This window comes from Vanacampus margaritifer, chromosome 18 (assembly GCF_051991255.1).
Source record: "Vanacampus margaritifer isolate UIUO_Vmar chromosome 18, RoL_Vmar_1.0, whole genome shotgun sequence".
NCBI lineage: Eukaryota > Metazoa > Chordata > Actinopteri > Syngnathiformes > Syngnathidae > Vanacampus > Vanacampus margaritifer.
The window spans coordinates 536,581-562,189 of record NC_135449.1 but is presented as its reverse complement, the minus strand read 5'-3'; the positions used below and the strand labels follow the sequence as shown (position 1 = coordinate 562,189).

General features: G+C 46.9%; 2 protein-coding genes across 6 annotated transcripts; both read right to left on the bottom strand.

Annotated features, from left to right (window-relative positions):
- Positions 1-178: 178 nt before the first annotated feature.
- Positions 179-6,729, bottom strand: st6galnac (ST6 (alpha-N-acetyl-neuraminyl-2,3-beta-galactosyl-1,3)-N-acetylgalactosaminide alpha-2,6-sialyltransferase). 3 transcript variants are annotated; one of them, XM_077550635.1, is made up of 10 exons: positions 6,568-6,729; positions 5,034-5,177; positions 4,581-4,879; positions 3,973-4,111; positions 3,068-3,233; positions 2,188-2,362; positions 1,858-1,996; positions 1,690-1,793; positions 1,443-1,526; positions 179-1,361 (listed from the first exon to the last, which is right to left on the bottom strand). In XM_077550635.1, exons 3-10 carry the CDS (start codon positions 4,706-4,708, stop codon positions 1,091-1,093), a joined length of 1,206 nt encoding a protein of 401 aa, XP_077406761.1. In that variant the 5' UTR covers positions 4,709-4,879; positions 5,034-5,177; positions 6,568-6,729; the 3' UTR covers positions 179-1,090. The 3 variants fall into 3 exon arrangements, with proteins under 3 accessions (XP_077406761.1, XP_077406762.1, XP_077406760.1); XM_077550636.1 differs by lacking the exon at positions 6,568-6,729 and adding an exon at positions 6,379-6,518; XM_077550634.1 differs by lacking the exon at positions 5,034-5,177.
- Positions 6,730-8,448: 1,719 nt separating this feature from the next.
- On the bottom strand, positions 8,449-24,283 carry cep131 (centrosomal protein 131). 3 transcript variants are annotated; one of them, XM_077550629.1, is made up of 29 exons: positions 24,123-24,283; positions 22,331-22,536; positions 22,159-22,256; positions 20,652-20,742; positions 20,464-20,579; positions 19,563-19,667; positions 19,301-19,462; positions 18,673-18,790; positions 18,496-18,603; positions 18,031-18,208; positions 17,792-17,886; positions 17,629-17,721; positions 16,729-16,953; positions 16,448-16,609; positions 15,836-16,027; positions 15,160-15,300; positions 14,930-15,055; positions 14,394-14,510; positions 13,732-13,761; positions 13,176-13,278; positions 12,771-13,080; positions 12,560-12,677; positions 11,947-12,021; positions 11,702-11,844; positions 10,829-11,006; positions 10,422-10,618; positions 9,811-9,871; positions 9,619-9,733; positions 8,449-9,534 (listed from the first exon to the last, which is right to left on the bottom strand). In XM_077550629.1, exons 2-28 carry the CDS (start codon positions 22,520-22,522, stop codon positions 9,662-9,664), a joined length of 3,606 nt encoding a protein of 1,201 aa, XP_077406755.1. In that variant the 5' UTR covers positions 22,523-22,536; positions 24,123-24,283; the 3' UTR covers positions 8,449-9,534; positions 9,619-9,661. The 3 variants fall into 3 exon arrangements, with proteins under 3 accessions (XP_077406755.1, XP_077406754.1, XP_077406756.1); XM_077550628.1 differs by having other exon boundaries at positions 8,449-9,733; XM_077550630.1 differs by lacking the exon at positions 13,732-13,761 and having other exon boundaries at positions 8,449-9,733.
- Between the last annotated feature and the right edge of the window lie 1,326 nt (positions 24,284-25,609).

Sequence of the window (25,609 nt, the reverse complement as noted above, 5' to 3'; positions counted from 1 at the left end):
GAAACATCTTGAAATCATGTCAAGCGCTTGTTTAAACGTTTTTCTGTTAAAAGCACTTCTAAAAAGAAAAATGTTAAAAATGTTTTTTGGGGAAGAACAAATAAACATTTGTCTCAGTAGAAACATGTAAAAAAACAAACAAAAAAACATCTCAAAACAAACCTTTAAAAAGCAAAGCAACAAGCAAATGTTTTTTTTAATGTGTTTCTTTTTGGAAAAGGCCCACGATGCATTTCCATTGTGGAAAGGCGGGAGGCTAATTAGCGGCTAGCGCTCCAATCTGCTGCTATCCTAGCAACAGGAGCGGCCAGTTGGCGGTTGCCACGGCGACCGCTCAGCAGACAGTCTGGCTCAGCGGGCTGCTTTTGCTTGCGGTTCCGTCGGCGCGCATCCAAAAACGGGCACTGGCCGACGTGGAAGCCGCTGCGGCACAACTTGAGACGGCGAACACACGCTCAGCTTAGCGTGCTGCCTGCCGTCTCCTTGCGAACGAGCCGTCGGCGGCCAGCGCGAGTGGTTGAGGACATGCACATTTGCTGATAAGAAGTCAACGACACCTTCAGGCGGTGTTCGGGATTGTTACGCAGCACTCAAGAGTGTTCAGAAACATTCAAGAGCATTCATCCGGCTGCGTTCAAGAGTGTACAGGAGCGTTCAGGAACACCGAGGGACGTTCAGCAGTCGACAGAAATGTTCAGGGCACTCCGAAAAATGCACTAAGCACGTTCAAAAGCCTTCTTGAGCGTGTTCACAAGTGGTTGGAAAATGTTCAGGGACACTCGAAAAATATTCATGAAGGAGTGTTCGGTCATGTTCATTCGCTCAGAGGCATTCAAGAGCATTCAGGAGGATTGAAGTGCGTTCAGGAGAGGTCAAAACTATCGAGGGACCCACAAGAAGAATTCATTCAGGAGTGTTCAAGAGCCTTACGGGGCGTTAAGTAACGTTCAGGAGCATTCAGTCAGGTGTGTTGAAGAGCGTTGGGACGATTTCAGGAGTGTTCAGAGGAGCACTGAGCAGCTTGAGGGGTGTTCAGTAACGTTGAGGAGCTCCGAGGGCCATTGAAGAGCCTTTGGAAACTTGTGCGCGTTCAAGAGCGCATGTAGAGCGTGATGAGGCCGGCTCGGTGCAGCCGCTGCCACAAGTCCAACTCCAACTTCAAGTCGTGGTTGATGAAGAAACCCACCGGGTGGTACTTGCTGTCGTAGTAGTGGTCCGAGTACTTTTTGTACTGCGGCGTCATGAAGCCGTAAGCGCTGACGCGGTCGCAGCTGTGCAACGCCGCCAGCAGCATGACGCCGCCCGTCGACGGCCGGTAGATGTTCTTGTGTTTGCTTTTCAGGATTTTGGACGGGAGGAACCTGCAAGGAGAACATTTGCGTGCTCACTTGGAGGTCGCCGCCGCGCCGTCAGCGGTCGGGGGGGGGGCGGGGCTTCCTCACCTGTTTCGGACGTAGCGGATGAAGTCGGGATGGTACATCTTCAGCTTGGCCGCCGTCACGTCTTTCCCGAAATACGCCGTCGGACTGAGCGGGGAAAATGACATCGGCGGATAAAAAAAGCATCCAATCAGAAACAGCAAATACAAACTGACGACCGCAGCAACAGAAACTCGTTCAGTTTTGGGCCAATGGACTCAGGTGAGAATCCAACGTCATTAGCGATGTGCATGCCGTGTGCGCCACTGACTCTTTGCCTCGCTCCCGTCCTTGCTCAACGAGGGTGCGCCGGGCCGCCGCCTTCATTAGCAGGTAGTCGCGGTCGTGGTCGGGCAGGAAGACGTAACGCGTTTCCTGTCCGGGGGGGGCACGTCAGCGTCACGTGACCGGTGGCAACCTCCACGAGCGCTGGGCTCACCTGAGACTGCGGCGGCCTTCGGTAGCCGGCCGAGGCGTAGCTCCTCATGGAGTTCATTAGCGTGTTGGTGGAGAAGGTGTAGTGGGTGGTGCGAGTCCCCACGTCGGCCTCGAAGCCCGCCAGGATGGCGCCGTTCGTCCTGCCACGCCAAAGTGTCACGTCATCGTCAAAAGGAAGGACAAACCTGGATGACGTCTGCGCGCACATGACTCGACTTTGTCGCTGATGTTGGACTCAAGACGAAAACTAAAACCGTCCCACTTAAACGGAAACTCGGGACTTGGCTGGATTTTCTTTTCCATGCGAACGTGCAAAACGCCAAAAAATCACCTGAAGACGTAGTGATGGCCGTCGATCTCCTTCCCTTTCTTGGAGTCCTTGAGGATGCCGCCGTTTCCCACTACGGCGCAGCGGATGCAGCCGGACGAGTTGTCGCGACCATCCCAGTCGTCAAACATGGCGCCGTTGGCGGACGAGTTGAGCAGCGCCAGCGCGTCTGACAACGCTGGCCAGAAGAAAACACACAAATAAACGTTACCCTGCAGCAGCAAACACATGCAAAACAAAATATCATTTATTATCGCCAGAGACGTTTACTGACGGGGGAAATGCAAAAAAATTGGACCATTGCAAAAAGAGAAGAAACTAAAAGAACTTATCATTGCAAAAAAGCTTTCTAAAAAGCGAGATTGACGCAGATTTAACTTTGAATAAACTCCAGCAGAAAATGGTTGATCTTGAAATACTTCCTGTTTTCTCCTTTTAAATGTTTCAAACTAAACATCTGCTGCCATCTAGTGGCCAACAATGGAATGGCACCAGAAATCAAGATGCCGAACAAACCAGTTGTGGCAGTCCCATGTCAAAGTCCTGATGTTGTTTTTTGTGGCATTTTTCTCACGTCAAACTCGAGCGTTGCGTCAATAGAGGCGCGTTTCTCAAACATCCAACAAAGGAGCAGCTTTCGCGTTATTGACCTTGGACACGCCCAACTGCACCTTTGACTGCTCCAAGCACTTCCAGTCCTGGACGGACTCAGACTTTTCTTTTTTAGGATCGTCTTCATTTCAAAGTACATTTAAGAGTCAATTTAGACGACACGTTCATCGTTTCAAGAAAATGTTTGAAAGATGTTTTTTTTGTTCTTTTTGTTGTGGCGCGTTTGATGATTGACAACGAGATTTTCAAATGTGCTCGTGTTGCTACTGACTTTGGTAGCTGAGGCCCCCCCAGCCGTTTGCGCCCCCGTACGGACGCAGGCGGCGGTATTCGGCGGGCGTGGCGTGCTTGGACCACTGCAGCACCGGGACCTTCTTCAGGAAGAGCCCGGACACGTCCGATTCGGGGACGCGGCTTCGGATGGCGCCGGGGCAGTCCTGCGCACAGGAAGTGGCACGTTGAGCTCATCCTCGCGAACCGCGACCGCCATCGATTCCGAAACGTCCAACGACAGCATTTCAAACGAGAGTCTAACCTTGAATTCAGAAAGATTCCAAAAGGATTCTTGGCATGACAACAAAACAGGATTCCAAGCATGATTCCACGATTCTGACATTGAATCCGACATGATGATTTTAGTCAATTCAATTCGCAGCATGATTGCGACACGCTCGACCGCATCTTATTCTGACATCTCGCCGAGTTCCGCTGGACTCGAGTCATCGGCATGACGGCGCCGCCCTGTGACATCATCTTGTAACCGTGGAGACCAAACGAGTCAACAGCTTATTTTTTTTTTGGGGGGGGGGGGGTTCACTTTTTAGCGAACCGCATGATGAGTCACGGGCCAATGAGGCGACAGGCAGCAACCATGTGACAGTTGGCTGCGAATAGGATTTGAACACAATTCCAACATGAACTCAACAGAATTCTCAAATGATTTGCAACTTTTTTTTTGGAATTCTAAGCGAATCCCAGCATGATGAGCAGCCATGAATTCAACATGCTCCCAAATGCATTTTGAATTGGGATCTGGCGTGATTCCATCCAGATTTGAACATGATTGGATCTCTTGATTACAAGCTGATTTTGGCAGGAGCTTATTGATGATTCTAATCATGAATTCAAGCCGATTTTCGGACCAATGAGACGACAGGAAGTCTGCATTCCACTTACAGTTTGCGGCGGGACGTCTTCGCTGGCGTACGCGTCTCCAATGAAGTCGGGCTCGGTGGGCTTTGGGGAAAGGTTCTTACGCGAGGTGGAGTGAGCGGCCGGCGCCGGTGTCGTGCGCAGCTCAAAGTCTCGCGGTTCGCTGCGGAAGGTCAAACGTTGGTCAGTCGGCGGCGCACGTTGATGACATCATGAGGAGAGTCGACACCACGTCTTGTCTTATGTTATTTTTTCCTTTTCATCATCGCTATACATTTTTCGGAGTACATCGTTTGCGATTCATTGGAAAGTAGACAATCAGAACTTGTATTCAATATTAGCATTCAATTGATTATAATAAAATGTAAAATGAGTTTTTGTTATATTTCATTCTTTCATCATTTGTCACTTATCCAATGAAACAATTGTCAATCAAATAAAACCTATTTCCCCCAAATTCTAAAACATTTTAAAAACATTTTAAAAACATTTATTCATCCAATTCCATTCATTGTAAAAATACAACACAATTATTTGATCATCCAACTCTTTTCTATCCACATTCAAATCTATGTTTTAAGCTCATGTCAGGTTTCAAACTCAAGTGTAAAAGTTGGTGACGTGAGACTGACCTCCACGATGACCCCAGGTGGGCCCAGGACAGCGCCAGGGGGGTCTCCAGGCTCCCGGACAGGAAGTAGACGCATAGCACGGAAGCGGCGGTGACGGCGGCGAGAGCCAGCTGCCTCTTGGCCGACATCCCTGCCGGCGCGCAATTTGGCACGGCCGCACTCGCTCACAAGTCGGGAGCTTCCATACATCCGCCCCCGCCCGACTCCACTGAGGGTGGAGGGTGGAGGGTGCGCTCTGTGTACGTGTGAGTGCGTGAAGGCGTCCTTGGGGCCGAAAGTTGACGATCTGATGGAATTCTCTGGAGACGACAAGAAAAAGTGGAAGAGAATCAGCAGACCGGTCGTCATAAACAAACAACGTGACAGCGACGACGGTTTGAAAGCGTTGGAAATGAAGACGACTTGACTTGATTGCTAAGGCTAGTCTGCGCTAGCACTCGCAGCTCTGCTTACCTTCCGACTTTGACACGATGCTTCATTCCATCTGCTGCACTATTTGCCCGCACACGTGCCGTCCAAAGTGTGCAAGCCACTTGTTTTCACTCTCCGCGTCCGTTATCTACTTCCTGTTTTGCCAGCTTGGCTTCCTGTTGCTGGCTGAGTGCAGATAAGACACGTCGACACATAGCGGCCGTGACAAACGCGGTAGTGGCGGCGATGAGCACACGCGCGCGCGCGCAGAACGGGAAGCGGAAACACAGCAAAAACCAAAAGCAAGAACTTCAGCGTGCTGAACAGGATGGAATCTATTGAGATTCGAACCCAACTCCAAACATGACCGCAAGCCGAGTAGAAGAGGATTCCGAACGCATTTGGACTCTTAAAGACAAAATGGCTCCAACCACGAATCCAACATGATTTTGACATCACTGTTACAAGGATTAAAAGGCAGATTCCAACACGACTTGAATCCAACGCGCTTTTGTTCTTTTCTTTTGTTCTTTCTCACCAAGACTCCAGGATTCTTGTGACATTCAACCAATCGGATTCCGACACAATTCATTCCAACAAGATTTCCAAATGATTCTTAAGACGATTGTAACCATGAAGGCAACCTGATTTCATCCAACAAGTGTCGACTTTTGCACTCGTGTGTGCGTCACCGTTACCTGGTGAGAGTCGTTAAAGTGAAACACAGCCTGACACAGCCCCCCCCCCCCCCCCCCCCCCGTCCTTTTCCTGGGACAATCAAGCAGACTGGAAGGCAAGGCAGTGGTTGCTTGTTTACCGCAGTCTGCTTAACAACCACAGCCCGCTTGTTCAAAACTCGCTTCTATCTTTAACCACTGGTTAAGTAGATTTAACCGACGGTGAACTTAACCTGTCTTTGGAATCCCCTCCCACTAAATGTTGTCCATTTTTACAACTCAGCTTAAAAAACATATTTTTATTCTTTCTCTTTTGACTCCGCATGAGACTCGACATCGGATTCCTGCGGAACTCTTCATCCGAATAATCGGCAATGTCAGAGTTAAGCCCTCGATAGACACAGAGTTAAGCACACTGTTAAAAAGTTGAACTTTAACAGCAAGTTAACAGCCGGTTAAAGTTAACAGAGTTTTGAACAACAAGATAACGGCGCCATTAACGTTAATGGTCGGTTAAATCTACTTAACCAGTTAGTTAACGGCAGGTTAAGAATTTAACCGCCGGTTAGGGGTTAAACAGTGGTTAAAATAACCGAGAATTGAACAACGGAGCCCAGGAATTAAACATGATGGACTTTAAAAGGGTTGGAATACGATTTCATTGATGACTTTTCAACATGACAAATCGCAAAGATTCAAAGTTTAATTACAAGATCATCCGGACCAGGATTCAAAGCATTGATCTGGAAGATGAAGTCGCAATGTCAAATGTTTTGATCACGCGAGTAATCTCAAATCCATTCTGATTCCAACCCAATTCAAGTGCTCAATTGCATGACTGCTCTGTGATTGCCGTGGTGCGTCTGTGGTGGGAGGGGGGAGTTGTTAAAAGGCCTCACCTGGTGCGGACGGCCCTCGACGCTCCCTCGGCCAAGCTTGCCCAGGACTTGGAGGCGCTTTGAGGACTTGGAGGCGCTTTGAGGACTTGGAGGCGCTTCGAGGACTTGGAGGCGCTCGACGACGCTCGGCTGCTGCCAGGACCGCCTTCCTGGGGGGGGGGTTTGGGGGGTGCCTTGTCCCGTAGGGTGGGGCCACTGACTGTGAGAGCGCAACAGCTGCTGGCAGCAGTGGGAAGGGGAGGGGAGGGGACAATTTGCAGCCAATAAGAGCGCAGCGGGCGGGTGACTCCGAGGAAGGACTTCTTTTTTTTTCTTTCTTCTTTTTTTTCCTTCTTCTTTTTTTGTCTTTGCCGACCCGGATGCTCAAGCTGACTTGTAGCGCTTGGTGGGAAGGATGAAATACTGGAAATCGTCAATTTTAGGGCAACGTTTCCAAATGAATGCAACAAATAACCTGCTTTATTTCAATCATTAAGTCGCCAATAAAAATAAAGGAACCAATTCTTTAATGCAATTTGTTACGGTAACGTAAAATAGTTTTTAATACATTTATTTGATTATTTCAAACATTATAATCAATTTAACAAAGCGAGATCAATAATAAAAAAGGGGGAAATGGCAAAATTAACAAAACTATTTTATTTCTTTAATAGCAATCTTGCTTCAGTTATTTAATTGTACATTTTAATTGAACTGTAAAATTGTTTTATGTCCAATAAAATCTGCTAATCTTAATTACATTTATTGTATTTTAATCAAAGAATTGAATGAAGTATAAAATGTAAAAAAAAAAAAAGTTATTTTACTAAAACATTTGTATGATATTAAATAAATTGAGAAATGAATTTTAAGAACGAAGGTAAAAAAACAAACAAAGTCCATTTGAAGCAACCGATCTTGGGGGGGAAACGACCACAAGAGCCTTTTGATGACGCAACGTCCACGTCTGCGTCCTGCTGACGTGTCTGAAAATCAACTGCACGAGTTGTCTTCTTGCCGTGCAGGCAGTCGGGAGGGTTTCTTCGCAAGGCTTTGGAGTTTGGGTCGCAACCTGCTCGTGGCCACAGAGCTTCTTTTGTTTGTGTGCGTGTGCGTGTGTGTGTGTGTGGCGTGGAGGCGGGACGCCCGACAGCCATCTGAGCTTTCATCGGCAGAAAAGAAATCCGCTGAAAGACGAGACCAGTTGACAGCAAAGTGGGTCACAAGACTGGAAAGACTTTTTTGTTTTGTTCCGCCCACTCACGTCTCGCTTTGTCCTGCTGGAGGCGGCAAAGAGCAGCTGCCGGTTCCAAAGTTCAAAAGCAAAAATCCAGTACTGTTGAGCTGCTTTGAAAGAGCCCCCCCCCCCCCCCCCCAACCCCCCCGGACGTCCTTGCGTCCAGTCTTATTTTGAAAAGCAGGTGCAAACGGCAACCAAGCCTTGCTGGCCCGCACACGCCGATCACATTTGTGAGTCAAAAAGAACATTCTACTACATTCTTCCCATCCATAATGAACGTTTCAGTTTCCATCTATGACCAAATGTCACTTTTGCCTTTCAGGTGGGAACGTTTTGCCATAACAGAAAGCAACAATTCATTTGCAGATATCAACGAGGCCGGAAAATTGAAGAGATTTTCAAATACAGATTCCTGCAAAATGCTTCTTATGAGCCATTTCACGCACTTCGATTAGCCATGTTGTTGTTGTTGTTGTTGTTATGTCGAGATTTCGCTTCCTTTTCAGATCTTCAATCAGGTTTGAAATGAAGTAACCAAGTAGGATGAGTACGAGAATCATCTCAAACTGGACGTTCAGACATTCAGATCGCCGATTCCTTCATTCGCATAGCAAACATCTGCAAGGAGAAACCCGGACTCGGTAATGGCAAAAGTCACATCATTTGTCTCGGGCTCATTTATTATTGAACTCAAATTCATTCAATAATCACTAAATTCATATTTTGTACCAATAAAAGTTTGCTATTCGATTATTTACATGAAATTGAGATATTAGAGTAGAAAAACAATCCATACACTTTTAATCAAATGAAAAAGTGTGAACAAATCTCAGAGGATGGACCCGAATACAGAAGCCCCCCCCCCCCCTCACACACACACTTTCTTGGTGGTCCAAATGGTTTTCTGACCCCAATAAATAGCGAGTGCAAATAAATACAGCAGTCCTGTCCCGGTGGCCTCCGTTTTGCCATTTACTCGTTTGCTTCGTAACCGTGGCGGTCACGTGACCTGTGGTGCCCCGCCTTGGAAAAGCCCCCGCTAACCCCCCCCCCCCCTCGCATGCTCGCTTCAAACTTTTTTCCACTTCCCGCCCGCACATTCTTCTCGGCCCTCGCCGGCATGTCTTGACGGCCGCACTGCAATCAGGCCACCTCAAAACTCGCCGTCCTTCCCGGCACGTCCTCGTCTCCTTCTTTCACTTTGTCTCTTGAAAACGCTCGCTCGCCACAAACAAAACACCAGTCGCTATGATTTACGCCCCCACCCCACCCCCTCAGGGACGCAGGCTTGCCCGGGCTGGTCACAGAAACATCTGGAAAAGATCTGAGGGGAACACGGAGGCATTCTTGCTCTGTTGGGGGAGAGGTCGGGGTCGGGGGGGTCTTTTCAGTCAGTTCCAGCTGGTCCTTCGCGTCACTTCAGACTTGACAGAGACGACTTGGGCTTGCGTTACGTGACGCTTCCAAGTCACTCGGATGAAAATTGCCTTTTGTAGAATAAGAATAAAGCAGAGGAATCCGCCCGTTTTCCTCCATCTCCGTTGGCGGCCATTTTGGCCTTCTAGCGCCCTCTGCTGTTGACGCAAATTGCCGGCCGTCGGGCTCGTATTGCGAATGGCGCAGGTGAGCCCCGGAGATGGCAATGCGTTTAACCTGAGGGCAGTAGGGGGCGCTAGAGGACAAAATGACAGCAGTCATCTGTTGCATAAAAAACACTGACAGCAACGTGCCTGGTTTGTCCAACGGTTCTGTGATGTCCACACACACAAAAAAGAAGACTTGAACCCACTTTGAGTCGCTTGAGTGTCAGTATGACGTCAGTATGCGTTTACGTGGGAGCTGGACCGACAGGAGTGCAGGTCGACGGTCTTGCGCTCATTTCTCCATCAGCTGCTTCCTTTGCTCCTCCCACAAGGCCTCCAGGTGCTCCGCCCTCTTCAGGGCAGCCTATCGGACGACGGCAAGGCGCAGCGTTAAGGGCCGTCCTCCGCCAGCCAATGGCGAGGCTCAATGGCGCCACTCACCTCGTGCTGCCTCCGTAGAGCGCTGACCGCCTCGTCTTTCTTCAAGATGGCCGACTTGACCCTGCGGGTGATGATGTCATCACAGTGAGCGTCACGGCTGACGTTTTAGAAAAAAAGACATTCCTTTCTGCTACACTGCGAGCTGTCCATTTTGGAGTGCTGATCTCACAAAATCATCGGCTTTCATTTCACCCTGCTTTTTTTTGGGGGGGGGGGGGGCAAATATGGCATGTATCTTATTTTTATCATGTCAATGTGAAACAGTACAACTCAGATCATTTACAATCTGAGCCAGGCATGACAAACCAAGATGAATTGTGGGATACGTCAAGGGTAGACTCACTTATGGTGAAAGGGAAAATAATGGCCTTCAAATTTGGTAGAATGCAAACTGAGAGACTCGTTTCAAAGCCTTCAGGCATACTTTCATTAAACCACTTTTCAGATTTGCAACAAGTTAAAGCTTGTTTTGCGTCGCCCTGTGCTTCGCGTTCCAGATTAGGCCAGCCGAGGCCGTCTCCATGGCAACGAGACAATATGTTACAGTGTGAGAGCTGGGACAAACGACGCCACGTGTGCATTACATAACGCTATTTCCCCCCCTTGCTCACCGCTGGTGCACTTCCTGCAGCTCGGCTTCCTTCTCCTTAGTGATCCGGTCCACCTCCGCCTGCAGCGCCACTCGCACCTGGTCCGCCTCCGCCCTGGCCTTCTGCGCCGCCTCCTCGGCCTGCAGCAGGCGCGCGCTGAACTCCTGCCGGATCACCAAGGCCAGCCCGTGGCGCTCGTCCAGGAGCCGGTCCCGGTTCTGAGCGCGACGAACACCGAAACCACTCAGGTTAGCGCATTGCTTTAATCATCCATTCGTCTGACAATTCAACTTTCTATTATTTGCTGAATCGGTAAAAAAAAAAATAATCAAAAAATCCGTTAATTTGATTATGGATTAGTTGCCAACGAATTGATTAAATGGCAGCATGTGGCATCCCGCGACGCCCCGCAATGTGTGCCTTCTCACCTGCGTGACGACGTGCAGGTCTTGCTCCTTGTGCCGCAGCGCGTCCTTGAGCGCGTCCGCTTGTTGCAGCGCGTCCAGCAGTTGCTTCCTCAGCTCCTGCTGCTTGTCCAGCGCTTCCCTCAAAGAACCATCCAGCTCCTTCAGCTCCGCCTCGTACGACTCCCGCACGCGATTCACCCTGACGACACGGCAAGACAAACCTTGAAAAGCGCGTCCCACGGCTGACGCGAAACGCTCACGCCAACATCGCGGCTGCCGGCAGACACCGACCGGCTGCTTCACAAAATTCCTCAGCATTGACAACAGTGGAAAAAGCTCATTTTTTAGTGAGCATCGCGTTTCCATACGGTGGATCTGAAACATTCGCTCTGCAGAGCCGACCTTTTAGGGACCACCAAAAATGTCCAATTAAATGAATAAATATGTGAAAATAAAAGCAGACATAACCTTTTTTTTTTTTATTAATACAAAAAAAATTATATAAATGGAAATTAAAACATACATACATACATAAAAAATAATTAAAAAACAAGATCAAAAAAAAAATCTGACATTTGAACAGCATTTTTTAACACTTGATATTTTGACCAAAGGGACATTTTTCCATGACGACTGACTTATTTTCATGTTATAGAAATATGCATTTCTTTTATTTCTTTATTTATAAGTCTAAAACATGTAGAAAAAGAAAATCACACACAGTAAGTTGGGGGGGAAAAAAAGCTTTTGAATAATATTGGCATTTACTTTTCTGCAAGTGAAGGGAAAAAGAACTGCTAAGAAAAATGGAAATGAGATTTTTGAGTGGGAAAAAAAAAAGATCCTTGATAATAAAGCCAGACTGCCCAGGATGACACACGGCAAAACCGGTACCTGTTTTGCGCGGCCCTCTCGCACTCCTCCTTGTCCTTATTGGTCTCCTCCTCCAGCGTCCAGATGGCGAGCTGGATCTCCTTGTCGCGCTCCTGCCGCAGTTCCTCTCGCAGCTGGCGCTCGTGCCTCAGGAGCCCCGCCTCCTAAGCGCCAGAACACACGTGCGCATCATTAGCGAGGAGCACGTCACGGGCATGGGCAGGTGCGGTGTGTGTGTGTGTGTGGGGGGGGGGCGCTGGTCTCACCTGCTTCTTCCTGTATTCCTCCTCCCAGCTCATCTTCTCCTGGTCGAAACGCTCCTGCAGCTTCTTCAGCTCCGCCTGGTGACACAATCAAGTACGCGTCAAATGCCTAATTGGGCTTTTTTTTTAACGGAGCGCAACCAGTTATTATTATTCCGTCTACTGCCTTTTTGGCCACTTGCGGGGGTCGACCCCTACTCCAGCCGTGAGACCGAGCAGGAACAGATAACAAAATACTGCCGGTGTTGTGCCAAAGAAGTTACCCGTAAAAAAAAAAAAAACGGCCTCATTGCTAAGCAGCCGCACGGCAACGAGACTGACTCCGATAATGACCAGAACCTGCCATGTTTGATGGGGAAATTGCTCTGCTGGTCAAGTCGGATACAGAAGATGGATTTGTGCATGAAGACTTCTCAAAAAATAGCGTCAAGCGGTGGTTAAGTGTCCGTCGGCTTTCCCGGCTGCGCCAGACATCTTACAACACCCCCCACTCCCCCCCCCCCCGGACCACCATCGAGCGCCGCTGTTGACAAAACTGTTACCGGAAACACTGCAGTCATGAGATGAATTTCGAACGAGTGCTTTTTGTACAATGTCGCCGCCCCGGCGGTCCCACCTGATGCCTCCTCTCCTGCTCCTCTCGGGTTTTGTCCAGCTCCTCCCTGAAAACGCGTCCGGCCACGCTGGAGTTTTCCTCCATGCGCCGACGCAGCTCCTCCATCTCAGAGCGCTGCCTGCACACGGCGGAAGAAGGGCGAAGGTCTTTGAATGCGGCCGACGGCCAAGCCGGCGCCGGCCGTCTCCGCCGGCTGCTGGTGGGCTCGTACCTGGCCGCCAGCTGCGCCAGCCGCTCCTTCTCCTCGGCCAACTCCTTCTGGATGCGTTTCTTGTGTTGCTGCAGTGAGAGCTCCTCCTCCTGGAGCTGCTTCTCAAACCTGCGGCGGGCCAAGTCTCGCTCCTTGCGGCACTGCTCCTCCTTCTCGCTCTCCAGCTGCTGGCGCAGCTCCTGGCACTGCCGGGCGCAGTGCTCGGCCCCCCGCTCCTCCGCGTGCAGCAGCTCGGCCTCGTGGAGCGTGCGCAGCTTCTTCAGCTCCTGCTTGTGCTTGGAGATCAGCTTCTGGATCTCGGGCTCCAAACCTGCCCAAGAGGAGGCGGGAGAGGAGGAGGAGAAGAAAGACTAAGGATGGAGGACCCGCATGAGGTGCGCGCCTTTTTTCGTTTTTTTTTTTTACCTTTAACTGTGATCTCTTTGATCTTCTTGGTTTTCTCATCAATCCATTTCTCCCGCCGGATCTTCTCCGTGACGCTCATCAGCTCCTTCAGCTTCTTGATCTCCTGTAAGGGGGGAGAGGGAGGAGGCGCAGGAGGATGAGGAGGAAGAGAAGCAAATGGTGGTGGAAGGAAAGAGAAATAAAGAAAAGGGGAGCACAAGGAGGGAGGCAAATAGGAAGAGGAGCAGCAGAAGGGAGTAGCGGAAGGAGAGGAAAAGGAGTAGGGTGGGGAGGCGATGAGGAAGGAGAGAGGAAATAGGAGGAGGAAAAGAAGATAAAAGACCAGGAGGACGCAATGTCACTCGCGAGAGGACGCTCATGTGGTGTCGCGCGTGTGTTAGTAACATGCGACAAGGCGGGAGGATGAAGACTCAGCCACGGTGACGATGACGATGGTGAAGATGAAGACTCACAGGCACAGCGAGCATCCGGCAGGACGGACGGCGTGCGGGACAAACGAGTGAAGAGGAAAAAGAGGAAAGGTGGCGGCATGGAGGAGGCGCAGCGGAAGCGTTACCTCGCACAGCGGGCCCAGGATTTGCCAAACCTGAAAGGAGAAGCGGCCTCAGCGGCGGCCGCGATCACGACGATGACAAGGAGGAGGAGGAGGAGGAGGAGGAGGAGGAGGAGGAAGAGGCCGTTAAAGCAAAGAAGAAAGACAGACGCGCAGCAGAAGACGGACACTCTCTGTGAAAAACACTTTGCGCATTTATTCCAAATCCATCAGAAACACGCTTAGCGCTCCTGTGACATCATTTCCATTTTCGATATCCACTTTGATATCCTTTTAGCAGATTTCAAAGTTGGAAATTGCCAAGGACGATTCCAAACTCATTTTGTTGCTCAAATTTGCTTACAATTTCGAACAGGCCCTTTTCTCATGAATATTCAATATGTAAATGAGCTTGGCTCCCATTGGTTAGCCGCTCACCCTCACGTGATATGTAAATGTAAGGAGTAATATTACTTGAGTGCGATATGTCAACTAGTACAATTTCTTAATGGTATGAAGACCAAAAAATGATTCAACCAGTGCCCCGTTGTTCACTCACTAGGAACTTGCATCATCCGACTCGTATGCCGGCGTCGTGAGGACAAAGCGTGCACGAGTGAAGGCGGACATAAATGCTGAAAGTGTTTCCCACATTGAGGCGACGGTGAGCCGGCGGCGGCGGTCACCATTTCGTGCTGCTCCTGCATCTGCGAGATCTTCTTGGTGTACTTGTGGTCCACCAGCTTGAGTTCGGCGATGACGCCCTCGCAGCGCTCGCTCAGAGCTTTTTTGTCGCCGATCAGCTGAGGACGGACGCAAGAGACAAAGTTGAATTTTCTCTTTTGCTGTACGTGAGCCGACGTCAACGCCGATTTGTGTCGGCCCATCTAAGCCCAGTTTTCCATCCGTAACATCTTATTGGTGGACATTTTCAACTAAAGCTCGTCAGCCAATCAGAGAAGTAGCAGACGAAATGAAATGCGAGGGTGAGGACAAGGTGACAAATTCATCCGATAAATCGAAAACTAAATGTTTATCAAATGAACCTGCAACTATTTTGATAATTGAGTCATCGTTTATAGGCCTTTTCAAACTGAAAATGTAAAAAGATCTTTCAAATTTTAGCCCGTCAACAGAAAATAGAAAAGAAAAAGACAATCTAAAGCAATATTCAAATTGCCAGTAAAGCAAAAGAAATGAAAGGGGACAGAAAGAAGTCTACCTGGTCAATGAAGGCGAGGTGTCTCTGCACCGTGGCTTCGTACTGGTCCCGCTGCAGCTGAAGGTTTCGGCTCAGCTCCTTCTCCGTCTCCTTCACGTGCTGCACCGTCAGCTCCCTCTGCTGGGCCTGAAGAGGAGGCCAAGGAAGGCCGGGACGGGGTTGTGGGCGTGAACGCAAGGCAAAGACCAGCGGAGGAGGCGTGAGCCGCCGGGCCGCCGGCGAGTCCTCACCAGCGTGTTCTGCAGCATTTCCACCACGCGCTTCTTCTCCTCCAGCTCCATCTTGATCCTCATGATGGAGCCCGACACTTGGGCGGCGGTGGCCGAGGCCTGGTCCAACGCGGGCGCCGCCTCCTCCTCGAAAAAGGCCGCCTGAAGCCAAGAAACGTGGATGCTAGGACCAGTGTGTTTTTCTTTTCAAATTCAGAGCAACTGGGATTCGGAACAGGAGGCCATTTTGTTCAGTGGAAATGACGACTCGCCACCAGTCCCCACACGTAAATACATATATTTTTATCACATTTATGACTGCTAAATAGCATTCTAGTGACTCCTTTACACAACGTTGATTGCAAAATAAAGCATGAACCACAATCGTATTTCATTGTTCTCTCGACATTGTTTTAACGCTTCTTAATGCCATTTAAAGCCTTCATTTTAGCAAAATCCATTTAATGACCCGCAGTTTGTAAAAAAAATGATTTCTTCTTTTTTTTACAAGAAACAATACATAATACAGAGGCAGCAAAAACGGAACTGCGATATGGCTGGGTTTGACAACTTTCTGATGTATTTTCAATGAGGGAAAATAACAATGGATTCTAGTTTCATAGATTGCTATTGGCCAACCTAGACTCGAGCGGCCTGACCATACGGGGAATCTAAACAGTGGTCAGGAGTGACTAACCTCCCTTTGCGAGGTGGTGGAACGGGGCCGCTCCTGCTCCGACTTCTCCATCTCATCCAGGAAGTTCATGATGCTCTGCAGTTTGGCCTCCGACAGCAGCGCCGCCCCGTCCGGGGCCGGCGGCGGCAGCGGCAGGCTGAGCTGGACGTGACGCTCCAGGTTGTCTGCCGTCAGCGAGTCCGCATTGTCGTCCTTTCAAGAAGACACGCAAGTCTCACATACCTCGTTTGCACGCAGCATTTCCAACGGTTTGAAATCCGTCTTGAGCAAAAAGATTCAAGCCCATTTTATGAATTCAACAATTTGAATTTGGCTTCAATTCAATGGACAATGTGGAATTCCTTCTCATGTGCACACCCCGGCCACCTGGGGGCAGTATAATGCATATGTGCAGATACACATGGAGAGACGACGGAGCCGTTAGCACTAGCAATCAGCTTGTTAAGATTTTTGGATGATGTACCTCAAGGCACCACTGCACTAATGGAAGCAATTCTAAACATTTTGGGGGAGTTTGGCGCAAACACTATTGGCCGATTTTCACAATTTGCGGCAGGTTAACTTAGTTCTCTAGCGTGACTGCACAAGACATTGAAAAGTGCGTTTTCCAACCTGGTCGAGCCAAGCGTATTTGTCTTTGTTGTAACTTTTGGGCTCGGAAAGGCGCTCGGGTTCCTCCTCCAGCAGTTTGAGCGTGTCCAGCAGGTCGTTGAGGGTGGACTTGGACGCCACGCAGGATCGTTCTTCGCCGCTCAAATGCCTGCGAGGATGCTCCTGGACCACGTGCAATATGGGACAGCGATATGTACAAGGTATATTTGATGGGGAAAAGGCAAAAAAGAGTGGGAAGAAGCAAAAATATATTTAAGACGGGGGGTGGCGCGGCCGCTCACCTGAGAGCACCGAGAACCTCCGCGACTGGACAAGGAGGGCGAAACGGCTCGGAAACAGGACAGCTCGACAAACTCAGCCGGAAGGTTGCGCCCGTTCTTGGCCTTGACGTCCGCCGGCGCCGACACGGGGCTGATGTTCCTGGGCGAAGAAAGACTTGTGGCGCACGGGTAAAATTTGGCGCTCAGGGTCGGCCTGACGGTTTCTGGCTCAGACAACAGCAGGTCCTACACAACACCACCAACAGGGGGAGACATCGCACCAATCAGCATCATGACAGCAACTCGTGCTTGCTTACTCGCAATTTGTACTTGCAGCAAACAAAAAACATTATACAGTCATAATAAATAATACTCAAGTTTTAAATATAATAATGATGAGGAAATTATTTCATGACGGCCTGCTTTAAAATGCATGTTTAACAACAAATATTTAGTACCTAAAAAGAAGACAAATACATGAATTGACCAATGAAAAATTGCTTTCTTCAATTTTTTCCCATTTATTTTTAAAAAGTTACTTTAGTAAAATGCATTTTTAAAATTCAATGTAAATATGCTTTATTTACCTATTTGAAAATAAACCAATAAAATAAGTATACATTTAAAAGTTTACAAACTTTACTGATATTTTATATGATATTATTCACAAGAAATAAAATATTTAATAACTTTAATACATGTCAAATGTGCAGTATATGTAAAAATGTTTATTTTACTCCTTTTTATTGCATTACATACCCAAAAATAAATGAAACAATTATTGAATTTGATGAATTAGATTTTTTACATTTTTTTACTTAAAATCAATGCCAGAACTATTACAGGCCCAGATTTGCTTTTTCACGGCTGGCCTAAACCTGAAGATGGCGCTTTCTAAGACACACGCACACACGTACGTACTTCACAAGCGTTGGGTTCGGGGATCGTCAGGCGAGACAAGCGAGGTCTCGCCTGACGAATGGACTTCCTGTCATCGCCGCCGGCGCCACGCTCCTAAAGGACAAAACAGGTGAGAAGCGCTGCAGGCCCACAAAGGCGCTAAAAAGCAGAGATGACGCAATACCTGCGCACACGGCGAAGCTCTGTGATTGGACAGCGTGGGAGAAACCGCCCTGAAGCTCACTTCGCTCACGTCGGCCGCGACGTTGCCATGAAGGTCTGTCCACATGGACACACAAGGCACGCATGCGGGTACTGAATGCGTGTCTCACACACTCATGTATGTCTCAAACCGGCACAGCTCACACCCGCACACATGTCTGACACATGCACACCCCCGCCCGCGCCATGCAAAATGGCCACCTGTGTTGTTGGTTTTGGCGTGTGTCGGCGACATGTTGACGGTGTTGGTTGGCGATGCGTCGCTTGGGAAAATCCTGGCCGGCTTCTTGCTCGGCGTCGCGCCGCTCGGCCTCCGTGGCGGGTCCGAGTCCTCCTCTGTGCCCTGATGATGCTGCTGGGCTCTTTTCTGCTGCAGCTCCTACAGTGACCACCAGGGGGAGACATTAAGCACAGTAAGGGGAAAAAAACTTATTATTCTATTCAAAAATGGTCTAAAATTAAATTAACCATGAATAAATAAAATAAATAAATAAATCATTTATTAATAAAGTATTCCATGATGTCATTAAATAACTGCTCAATTGAGTAAATAATTTCAGTTATTCGCTTTCCATGACATAATTGGTGCATTACTTCCAGGTCAATTACAAGATCCGAAACCTTCGAAAGAATTCCTTTGCGATTTTCAGAAATGCTGGTGCTGACCTGGATCGCAAGGAGTCGCGCCTGGCGAGCTTTTTCTTCCCGAATCAGCTTCCTGTCGTCTCGGGGGATCTCCAGGTGACCGTCGGCCTCCGCTCGCTCCTGCCACTCCTGCGACCGCAGCAACTTTGAGCTTTTATCCGCATCCTTCATATCCAGCTTAGTTCATTCTTTGCAGACCTTTCTTTTGCTGTCCAGGATGCGTCGCAGTGCTTCCCGGTTGGCACGGCGCCGCCTGGCGTGACGTCTATACCAGCGCTGGATGGTGACAGCCGCCTGATTGACCTGCTGGATGAACCTGCAAGGTTTGGCGCACAGTTGCAATTGGAAGGACATTTACAAATTCAGGGTTCACGATATGCAAATTCACCTCACCACTGATTTTTCTCTTTTTTGGGGGTGAGCTTATTTTGACAGCTCATTTCATAAGAAACGGTTTCAAATATGTATTCCCTACTACTTTATTGGGGCTCACTTGGTTGCTTTGGCTCTGCCTGCCGCTCTTGCGCTTCCTTTACAGTGCGCCCCCTTGTGATCTGATGGATAAGCCGCACCTTTGTATTAGCCGCAGGGTCGAACGCAAGTGAAAAAAGTAGCGGCTTGTAGTCCAGAAATGACTGTAATTGTTTCAGAGTTTTACACTTGCTGTTGTCCCTCACCATACTGCACTTTAACTGTATTGGTGATTTTTTTTAATGACTAATTTAACTTTTCTTTTCTCCCTATAACGACTGATTAAAATAAAAAAATAGATCTATATTTTGGTGGGAGAAACGGGAGCTTGAATGTGAAGGTTGCATGGTGATACCTTTCCGCCTCCTCCTCGGAGACTTGCTTGCGGCGCTGTGGGCTGCCTCGCCCCGCCGGACTTTTGTTGTTGGACGACGCGGACGAGAAGTTCTTCTGCGACTTGGTGAGGGAGCCGCTCTCGAGAGGGACGTCGTCGTTGGCCGTGGCCTTCAGGAGGTTGCTGAAACAAAAAGCGCCGGGAGTCCGAGAGCTGAATGCAGACAAGCCGGAAGGTGCCAACTGACATTGGGGTGGGGGAGGCGCGGGGCGGGGCGGCGTACTTGAAGGCCGGCCTCTGGTTGGAGCTTTTGGGTGTCAGCGGTTTCTCGGCGTGGTTGTTGTGCAAGATGGTGGTGACGGCGTTCCCCACGGCGCCCTTGTTGCTCCTGACCGAGAAAAGGTGTTAAGAAGTTGGGGACAAAGTTCAAATTTGGCTTGTGTGTACATCAGGCCTGGTCAAACTTTTGCACTCCAGGGACCAAAAAAACAATCATGTCGATTTTTCGCAACGGCCATAAAAATTTCTTTTTTTGTTGTAAGAATTTTTTTTCCAAAAATTTGATTCATTCAAAACGTTTTATAAAATAATATTGCTTAAAAAAAAATGCATGATTCATTATTTTGTAAACCCCAAAAATTCTTATTTTTTACATCCCCAAGGAATAAAACAGATTTTTTCCCATCAAAATAGATTTGATTTCATAAGTTGTAAAATATACCAATAATTGAAATCAAACTGATTGCAATATCTTATGCCGATTACAATAAAAAAAGTATGTTTTTTTTCCATGAAAAGGGTTAGGGTTAGCAAAAAGAGATTTGTAAAATAAAAATTGGAAAAAAAAATTAAATTTTTGGGGACTGTAAATATTTTTTATATAAGAAAAGATGTTTTCATAAAAATATTTCAGTCTTTAAATTATATTATTATCATGATGAGGATGATTATTATTATATTTAATCTTTTTTTTGTCTTTTAAATTTTTTGTCACTAATCAAAAATTATCATTTAATTTTATTCAATTATTTCATTATTATAATTAGGATTTCTTCAAAGAAGCAGAATGTATTTAGAAACATATCGTCTCTCGCCTTTGATATCATTTTAAGACTTTAGAAAGCGTTGCCTTCCTTAAAACTGTCGTTTTGACACCAAAAAAAATGTACTGAGGCAAAATCCACCTGTTGTTGGCAGTGAAAGATGCGGCTGCGTCTCGTCTCTTCATGCCGGTGGGCGGGTCTGCGCTGGCACTGCTGCGGGCGCCCGGAAGCGGGCCGGGCGTCCGGGGCTGCTCGTCCTGATGTCATGGCAAGGACACGTGTGAAAACTAAATGTTTGGAGGACAAGGATTTTGTGTGCGTGTCGGTACCAAGATGTTCCAGGTGGTTCCGTCTGGTTTCTTTCGTCCATCGGCGCCGATGTCCAAAACGGTCAGATAGTCGCCACTCTGGTGGTCTGGACTGGGAGGAGTGCAAATCACATTCGTGAACAAACAAATATATACTGGCTTGGTGTCTCACTCGCTCGTTTTTGGTTTACGAGTAAATCAAGTTGACTTTTCCGAAGACGTCGAAGGCGTGTAGCAGCCAGCAAGTGGTCGGACACTAAATAACGAGTGCCCACTTCACGTCACGGTGACAACAAAATCTGAGCGGCTGGTTTTGCTAGCCTTTAGCCTTCTAGCGGCTAACGCATACAATAGCATAGATGTCAAACTTTGACCAGGTTTCACACTCGTTTTGACTGACAGTGTGCAGAAAAAGTGGACAAAATGGATTTTTAGATGGCATTGGACCTACAAGAACAAATCATGTCAACATAAGCCACACATTTCCCAGCCTTTTTATCATGTTGGATTGTAAACCCGAGCTAACGGCTAGCAACTCTGCATTGAGGACATTTCGGGGGAGGGGTTGAAAACGCGACTACCCAAAATTCAGTCCGCACATTCCTCAACTTGAAGATTGGCGCGTGGGGGGGCGCCAAGGCTCCTGGTGTTAACAGATGCGGGACAATAGGCGCACAGAGCGCACACTTTTCTTCTTTCACTGGCTTTCCTGGGCGGGGGCGGGTGAGGGTAATTTGACCCCAAGGTCCCTCCCCTCCCGTCGGAGCGCACGCAAAACAAGAGAGTGCACCCTGCGACCTCAGCCGCATCTCATTATGGCCTTTTGACGCCATTGTTACGGTCGGGTTAGCTTATCGTGTCACACCAACGTTGTCCACAAGCACGGACGCCGAGGCCTCGCGCCTGCCAGCTGTTCGCACCCGCCAGGAACCACATGCAGATATTTGAGCTTTGATGATTTTGTTGTTTTTGTAAACGTTTTTTTTTTTGTAAAAATTATATTTCTTGTCAAAACTGAAAAATTGAAACACTTTTTGTAAAAATATATTTTTTATACAAGAAAAAACAATATTTGTGTAAAATTAAATGTCTACATATTTAAACTGTAAAAATAGATTTTTTTATGGGGAATTATATTTGATATTTATCCCCTTTAGTTGTTTTTTTTATATATTTTTTTTCTAGAGTAAAGTGTCTAATATTTTTTTATACTTTTTCTTTTAACAATACTCATAGAAATGTGTATTTTATTTTATTTTTAAATGAATGGATGGATTATTTGTGTGGAACTTAATTTGTAAAAAAAAATTGTAAAATAGTACACACAAAAATTGTGGTTTGAAGTAAAAATACTTTTTCAAATATTACTCCAGTGAATACAGATTTTTTTGTAAAAATGTTTTTTTTTTTAGGACTGCAAAAAAATTTTTTTTTAAAGAATAATAGAATAATAAATAATTATACTACATTTTTTTAAGGACTCGACAAGTGGAAAGTGTGGGTGTGTCAAGTGAGCTGACTTTGGTACCTGAGCGCAAAGTGGGCCTGCTGGTTGACGTGCGTGGTGCTGTTGGAGCGCCGCAGGTTCTTGACTGAGCGAGGGCTTCCGCCGTCAACACCGTCTCCCTGCAGGGACAGAAACACGCTTTCACCAGAACACGGGCGCAAGTTTTCATTACGTCGCAGTGGCAGCTACTCACCAAGGTGTTGCGCTTCCCTCGGGCCTCGCACGGCGCTGACACGGACACCGAGCGGGCCAAGAACTTCCCGCCGGGCGAGATACCGGCTCCGGGTCTCTTGAAGAAGCAGAGCCGCGAGCCGGACAAGCTGAGGTCCAAGGCGTCACCCGGCGGGGTGGCTGAGATGGACGAGGGGCTTCGCGTGGCGTGCATCCTTCACTTATCACCTACGCACAAGACGACAGGCCATTTGTTGACAACAAAGCGACTCCCGTTACCGTGACGACCAACAACAAACACGATCTTTGCATTCTGCTCATATTGGTGAAATCTTGACTCATGTTAGCGTGCAGCTAACGAGACAAATTCCACATAACCGGTTCACTGCTGTCAAACGGTCAGTCTCAACTGGGCCAATAGGAAACTCACAGACTGACAATTAGCATTTAGCTGGCGGTGTTGTTAGCCTTTAAGTCACAGCATTGTCGACACAAACATTTGTACACATTTGTAACACCATACAACAATATTCACGCATATATTCTTTATTAGGGCTGCTGAATTATGCAAAAAATAAGAATCAAGATTATTTTGGCAATAATTGAAATCAACATTATTCAAAAAATTCAAGAAAATGTTTAAGCATTTAAAAATATTAACAGCAATTAATAAAAAAAAATAGAAACACTATAATTATGTAAGTTTCTCTTGGACCAAACAGAATTTATAATAATATTATGATAATATAAACATAAAAAATATAAATAATGTTTATAACGTATTTATGTTTGCAAAAACAAAACGTAAAAAAACTTTAACAAACAAATAAAACATATTAAGACAAAATTCTTTGAAACACTATAATTATGCAAGTTCCGACTGGATGAAACAACATGTATTAAATTTGTTATTTTAAAAAAGGTGCAAATGTATACATTTAAACAACTCAAAAATGTGTATTAATAATCCTTTTTTTTTTTTTTACGATTATGCTGATTTTGTAATTGTGGAGTGTAATAATTGGAATTGGAATAAAATTTTGAATAATTGCACAGCCCTGTACAAAGTTTTACTGCAACTCACTTCAACGCTGTCCTCAGCAAAGACGGTCCCCGGGTGGGCAAGGAGCATTACTGACATGATCTGCCTCATTTTTTTGGTTACATTTCAAAACATTGGTAACGTTAAATTGTGAACTATTGTGGTTTAATATTTTTGGATAAATGAAGCCCCCCTCCCCCAGACAAAGTGCTTTGGGATCATAGTTGGGGGTGAATGTAGTACATAATTAAAATAGGCAAGTCAAAAACTTCTTTATGTGGGGGAGTCAACTCTTCGCGATTTGTCTTAGCTATTGCATTGGTTGTTGGCCGCTGATCGCGAGTAACGAGGCTTGACAGTATTTCCAGAGCAGGTGGATGCAAAGCTGCACAAATGATCGAAGTCAGCTACGACAACATTGCAAAGCAATCACAGTAGAGGCAACATAAAAGTGTAACGTAACGAAATGTAAAAGTAACGCGCTCATTTAAAAAAAAATCAAGTCGGTAAGCCAACCTGTATGATACAAAATGATAAAATGTTCCTAACAACGACGATGACCACCACACGGTGACGTTAAATGGCGAAAAAGAGAAGATTTGAATTGCACACAAGTTTCCAGATGAACATTTTTTATCTTTTGTGCTCCAAAACGAGTTTTAAAAAAAGAAAGAAAAAAAGCCAAATAGCACAAGCTAACGTTCCGAACACATAAGCTTCAAGCTAACGCTCCATCAAGTCTGCCACGCCGAAAAACGTCGATAGAACTTACCTCAGCGTGGGAATATCAGCATAACTCTGACATGAGAATTTAAATGTCCACTTGAGGGTTCAATCAACTTGCTCCGGCCGTCAACTGGGGCAAAAAAAGAACGAAAAGCAAACACTAAAAGTCAACATCTTCTCTTCACCAAGACGCCCGTTAGGCCCGCCTCTTGCGCGAGCCTATTGGCTCGCGGTTGGCATTCGTCTCTCGTTCTTGCTTCTGATTAGTTGATCCCAGTTGTACGTTGCTGAGTAGCCGAGTGGGCGTGGAATACGAGTGGCGTTTGGTTGTCTCCATAGTTTACTGAGGAGGCGTGACAGCTCAGGCGAACGTGGTCTCACGCCAAAAACAGAAGGGTGGGGGGCGAAAAAGGGGATTAATTATTGGTCAATTTGGTTTTATATTTTTTGGTTTATATATTTGAACTAATGAATTCTAATAAATACAATTAAAATGAAGATTATTACCATTGCATTCATATAATCAACTGTTCTACATACACATTAGGGGGAAAAAACATATTGATCACATGTGAAGCTACATGGGCCATCTGTCCAGTTTCAAAATGGAGCATAAAAGTTTACCCAGCCACACCGGCTCAAGTGGGTGAGATTTTGAATGTTTGTTTTGGAATTGTTTTCACCATATTGTGTGTCAGGTGGTCATGAGGAGGAGGAGGAAAGTTTCCTGCCAGCTGCCTGGCCAGAGTCAAGCAGGCAGATGGTGACCTTTTTCTATGGGGGGGTCGTGCAAGTCAAAAGGCTTTGGGGAGGTCGGCACACTTTGATGGAAGCTAGCTGGAGAAAGAATGGATTCCTTTAGACTGGAAGGCACAACACGATTGTCACGCTTCTACTTTTTTTTGGTCATTTGAAACGCCATAACAAAGCCGGCAAACTTTTGCACCCAGGGGACACATTCCATTTTTTTTTTCAAACAACATATGGGTCATGAGGTAAAACATTTTCATTTAAAGCATGGATGAAAATCTGTTTATTTAAAAAAATCAGTGCTGCCTTGAGATGTTTGAGAGACTCTCACTCCCCTTTCAGACCAACACCTGAACATGCATTTATTTTTGATCATCAAATAAAAACAAAACAAGTCTGTCTATGTGTGTGTGTGTGTTACAGAACAACTGAACTTGTCCTGGTAAAGACATTAAAATGTATGAACACGTGACAACCTGAACAACTTGAATGTCTGCTGCTTCATGGACGCTAAACACGCCCACAGTTGCACTTGTCACTGAACAAAAACTGTGAGGCAGATGCAAGCGGACAAAAACAGACTTTTTCCAGCTCCTTTAAAGTGAAAGTTACATTTTTGGACTGCGACGTGTCTCCACAAGGACCATGGCTAGTAACGTTGAGGAGAATCTACAATGTCGAAAGTGTAGGCAAGTCTTGAACGATCGTGTGGTGTTGCGATGTCGTCACATCTTGTGCCGCGAGTGCGCGCAGCAGTGGAATTTGCTGGAAGGAGACCGATGG

Excerpts from the sequence above, each read along its gene's own strand:
- cep131 (XM_077550628.1), bottom strand. The coding sequence starts at position 22,522 with ATGCACGCCACGCGAAGCCCCTCGTCCATCTCAGCCACCCCGCCGGGT. Across the intron at positions 15,056-15,159 it reads AAATGCTGCAGAACACGCTG|GCCCAGCAGAGGGAGCTGAC; the intron begins GTGAGGACTCGC and ends CCTCCTCTTCAG. Across the intron at positions 13,279-13,731 it reads TCCTGGGCCCGCTGTGCGAG|GAGATCAAGAAGCTGAAGGA; the intron begins GTAACGCTTCCG and ends CCCCCCTTACAG.
- st6galnac (XM_077550635.1), bottom strand. The coding sequence starts at position 4,708 with ATGTCGGCCAAGAGGCAGCTGGCTCTCGCCGCCGTCACCGCCGCTTCC. Across the intron at positions 4,112-4,580 it reads CACCTGGGGTCATCGTGGAG|CGAACCGCGAGACTTTGAGC; the intron begins GTCAGTCTCACG and ends GACCTTCCGCAG. Across the intron at positions 1,794-1,857 it reads GAAGGCCGCCGCAGTCTCAG|GAAACGCGTTACGTCTTCCT; the intron begins GTGAGCCCAGCG and ends CCCCCCGGACAG.